At 62.3% G+C, this 4,162-nt stretch overlaps 1 protein-coding gene across 1 annotated transcript in view; it reads right to left on the bottom strand.

Annotated features, from left to right (window-relative positions):
- Positions 1–2,895: 2,895 nt before the first annotated feature.
- Positions 2,896–4,162, bottom strand: part of LOC112955431 (all-trans-retinol 13,14-reductase-like) — an 8,027-nt gene continuing 6,760 nt past the window's right edge. Inside the window, exon 12 of the mRNA XM_026048734.1 lies at positions 2,896–2,992. Within this exon, the coding sequence (XP_025904519.1) occupies positions 2,896–2,992 (97 nt within the window). The remainder of the gene's footprint in view (positions 2,993–4,162) is intronic.

The following is a 4,162-nucleotide window of genomic DNA, read 5'->3' as shown; positions in this document are numbered from 1 at the left end:
CTGCACTGAAAACGGGAAACGCCGGGAAACCCGTGCCCTTCCCGGCTCGACAAAGCGCTTCGAGCCCTTGCGCCGCTGCCGCGATCCCGTCCGGGAGCCGCAAAGAGGGGAAACCGCTTCCGACGGGACACCTGCACCTTGGTACCATTAAACCTCTCCCTTCCTCGGCGTGGTTCCCCCTTCCCCAGCGCGCCGGGACAAACTAGGTGTCTAGTTTTTGCAGCCTTGCCTTCCGCTCTGGGACCCAAACAGCCAAATTCCAGCGCTTGACTGAACTTCTGCATCCAAACGCAACGGAATTTGCCACCTACTCTACTGATAATCTCTTCTGATATCTCTGCTTTTGCCGCGGGGGGAATATCTGCTGTGAAATGAGCCAGCGGACTCTCCTTTTAGGGGTTCAGGGTTGTCTTTGCAGCCGTCGGGGTCTCAGCCGAGCTGCCGCCGCTCTCTCCTTCGGCCCCTCGGATCCGGTGCGGGACGCTCGTAGCGTAGCCAGTTGCACTAGGTGGAAACCGTCTCCCGATGGGTGGTTTTGGTCTGTTTTCTGGGTGGTTTKCCCGCTGTGATGAAGCCAGTGTCAGTTTGGCCCCTAGGTTCTCTGGAGCCACCCTTCGGGTGCGGCTTGAGCTTCCGAAACGCCGTATCCAAGCCCCGGCATATCCAGTGCCAGCCCTTCCCTACGGCAATGAAGGAGCCCCCGGCTCGATGTCGAGCTTGCCACAAGCGGCGCTTCAGAGSGCCGTTTCCTGCTGAAAAAGTGCCCTTTCCTCGCCATTCCTGGTGGGAATCCCTTCTCCCAGCCCTGTGCTCGGACAAGTTTTGCATAGTCCGAGCGTACAAATCCCCAGCCCTTGGCCTGCCGAGYGCCAGGCTGGGATTTGGCAGCGCTGGCGGCGTTTGGGGCCGCACAACGCGGCGATTCCCGCCTTGGAGCCGTCACCCCGCGTTCATCCTCGTCGGCTCATCCCAAAGACGCTCGCGGGGCCGCGCTGGAAGAGGGCGTGAAGCGCCCGCCCCGCTCATCCCTCTGTTTGCGCCCGCCGGCACGCAATGGAGCCGCTCCACGTGCCTGCGCAGCAGGAATGCCGTCCCGCCGGAGCGCCGCCCTCGCTCCCGAAGCGCCTCGTGGCCTCTCTCCGGCCATCCCGAGCCCGGGGGCAGCTGGAAACGCGCCCAGCGCTTGCACTCCATGACAGCAGCAAAATTTCCTGCTCGGAGCCGCGAGCGGGGCTGGGCGCTCTCCGGAAAGCCAAAGCCCCCTGATTTTTTGGCCGGCCCTCAACAAGCCCCGAGGCGGAGGGAGGCCGAAGTTGCCGCCTCTGAAGAGACTTCCAGTGTCCTCCAGTTGGGCGACAGGATGCGGAGTGGGAACCCGCCGCTTTTTGCTAATGATCATGGTCAAAGATGGGAAACGCGGTGTGTTTTGGAGCTGCTTGGTGCCRAATCCTTAAGAATCTGCGTGCTGTTTTCCTGCTTGTAAAATCRGAAAAGAGTTTTCAGAGTGATTTTTTTCTTTTTTTTTAAATAATCTTTTTTTTCTTTAGATCCAAGAGCTTTTTCCATAGGGCTCWCCATGCTTCCTCTTGCCAAATGGCCCTCGGGGAGCAGCCCGAGGTGACCGGGACACCTCCGCCACCCGAACCGCCTGAAACCTCTGGGAATTGTTCCCCTTCTGCTTTTGTTCTTTCCATAATCGTGAGTTTTGCGCCATGTGCTTCAACGCGGCCAAGGGCTGCGGGGCCCTTTCCCCTTCCCGGGGGTTTTTATGGATTGCTGGGGCCGTGGATACGCGGCCGGAGCCGGCCGGCGCTCCTCGGCACGGCTCTCCGGATCTCAGGGCGCTTCGTTTGCTGCTGCGGGGAAACGCACCTTGCTTTGAAGGATCACGATGTTCCCATTTCACCGTGTTTTTATTTTATTTCCCTCCCCTGTGTGACGAAGCGAATAAACGGGTGTAGCGAAACTCGTTTTTGTTCCTCTGCGTGTTTTTCCRCCCGGCTGCCTTGAGCACCTGGGAGCAGCGATGCAGGTTGGGCCCTCCTTGGGCCAAAAAACAAGGGGTTGTGCAAAGAAAAGGTTTAAAAAGCTCGTTTTGGAGCCGAGCACTTTGTGCCCGCGGCTTTGGAGGGGCTCAAGGGCTCAGTCGTGCAGATGCCAACGGAGTCCTAGCGTGACCGGCTAATCCCGCAGCTGGAACAAGCTGGGGCAGCTTTGGAGCGAAAAGCTCCTTTGAGAAGGTTCCAGCGCCTGTCATGAGCATCTTCATCCTGACAACCCGTTTCCTGTTAACCGGCTTGGCTCCCTTTTAAGCGCGGGAGCGAGTGAGATTATTGAAAAGCCGGCATTATCGCGGTGGCGGAGCTGCTCTTCCCGCGATCGCAGCCAGCGGCGGGGATTTGTCCCGACGCTCCAGGCGCTCCCTGCAGCCGTGGGGAGGCTCTCGGAGCAGGACGCAGCCCCGGGAGCCCCGCGGAGCCGCCGCAATTCCCTGMGCCGGCCCCTTTCCTCCACTTTTCCTTCTGTGAAAGGGAGAAATTCAATCCACCCGCTCGGCAGAGGGAGGGCTGCCCTTTCCCCCCGTTGGCGGCTTTCCGGGAATTCATTTTATTCCTTCCGAAGGCTCTCGCCCGCTGGGAGCGCGGAGAAGCTCCCGGGGCTCTTCCCTTTGYGAGGAGAGGGAGCAGGGATGGAGCCGCCACTTGGAGCAGGGGAGGAAAGGCCGAAGGAGCCCYGATGATCCCGGAGCTGCGCTGGGAATAGCGGCGGGAGCGGGAGCTTCTCCCGGAGCCTTCCCGGGCACCCGCGGACCCGGTGAGCGCCACAAAACGCGGCCGAGGTGCCCGGCGGGGCTGGAGCCTCTCCAAGCTCTGGGGAATGCGGATTCGCTTCCCTTCAAGCGCCTCGGGGCATTTCGAGGTCCCCGGGCGCTGCCAGCCTGGCAGCGTCGCCCGCAGGAGCCACTTTGGGCTCGGCCTTTTTATCGATTTGACTTTTGCGCCAATTCCGTTGTGTTTTTATCAATGCGCTTTTATCTGCTTTCGCCCTTAGCGCCTTGCACCCGCTCGCCGAAGAGACGGGAACGGAGGAGCATCCACGAAGGCACCCGGCACGCTCGGATCCGGCGGGAGCCGAGACACGGAGGAAAGGTCCGCAGCCCCGCGAGGCCGGAGCCGAACGTTCCCAAATGCCCATCCAGGGCTCCGGAGCGACGCTGCCAGCCGGCGGGATTCCGGAGGCCGTTCCCGACACCTCCGATAGCGAAGGGGAGCAGCAGYGTCTTGAGCAAACAGCTCCAGCTCGGGCTGATCTTTGTAACTGGGCWAAAGGATTTCCATGCTGGGCAGGGCCCCGGGCGGGGAAAGGCAGCGACTTTGCACCCACTGGGCAAATGTCCATGTCCTGGAGCCGCCACAGGTTAACTTAGGGACAAATCCCCATGGATTAGAGAGTTTGCRGGTCTGGAGGCTTTTTCCTGGGAGGAGATAGTGGGAATGAGCTCCTCCGGCTGCCCAGGGGCCGCTCCCCACCATTAGGTTAAATTGGGTACCGGAGGTCCGATTCCCTCTGGTGCAGTGGGACGGGGGGAGGATTTGTCCCGGGTAATGCTTGGATCTGCTTCCCGGGAGCAGCGGGATGAGCCGGAGAGGAAGAACCGGGGCGCCCCGTTCCGTCTTGAGCGGAGCCGCCTCCGCCCGGCCGCGTCGGGACACGGGGACCGGCCACGTCGGGACCATGGGACGGGGCCGGCGGCGGCTCCGGTGCTGGGGCCAGCGCCGCCTCCGCGCTCTTGGATGCAAGGGAAGGGCCGCTCGCTTCCCGGGAGATGTCTYGCCCTCTTGCCCAATGCTCGGGCCGGCGGTCGGAGGGAGAGACGGCGCCAGGCCGGCGCCCGGCTCGGGCAGAGGGCGAAGCCGGGCGCTGTTTCCCCAAGGAGCGGCACCGCGCGCGATAAGAGCCRGGACGAGCCCATCCCGCCTCCGCTCCCCTGACCGCAGAGTCGCTGTTTTCCTCCTTTTTAACCCAAAAAGGCCATCGAGCCTCTGGGGCTCCCGAAGCACCCCCGTTTGCAACGTTTCCTCCCCAAACTGCCACCACCCASCGGTGCCACCCCCAGCCGCCCCGTGCCGAGAGCCGTGCCCGCAGCCGCCGTGCTCCTCAC

This window comes from Nothoprocta perdicaria, unplaced genomic scaffold (genome assembly GCF_003342845.1).
Source record: "Nothoprocta perdicaria isolate Ctin4 unplaced genomic scaffold, notPer1 scaffold_565, whole genome shotgun sequence".
Classification (NCBI taxonomy): domain Eukaryota; kingdom Metazoa; phylum Chordata; class Aves; order Tinamiformes; family Tinamidae; genus Nothoprocta; species Nothoprocta perdicaria.
This window is presented reverse-complemented; position numbering and strand designations above follow the sequence as displayed.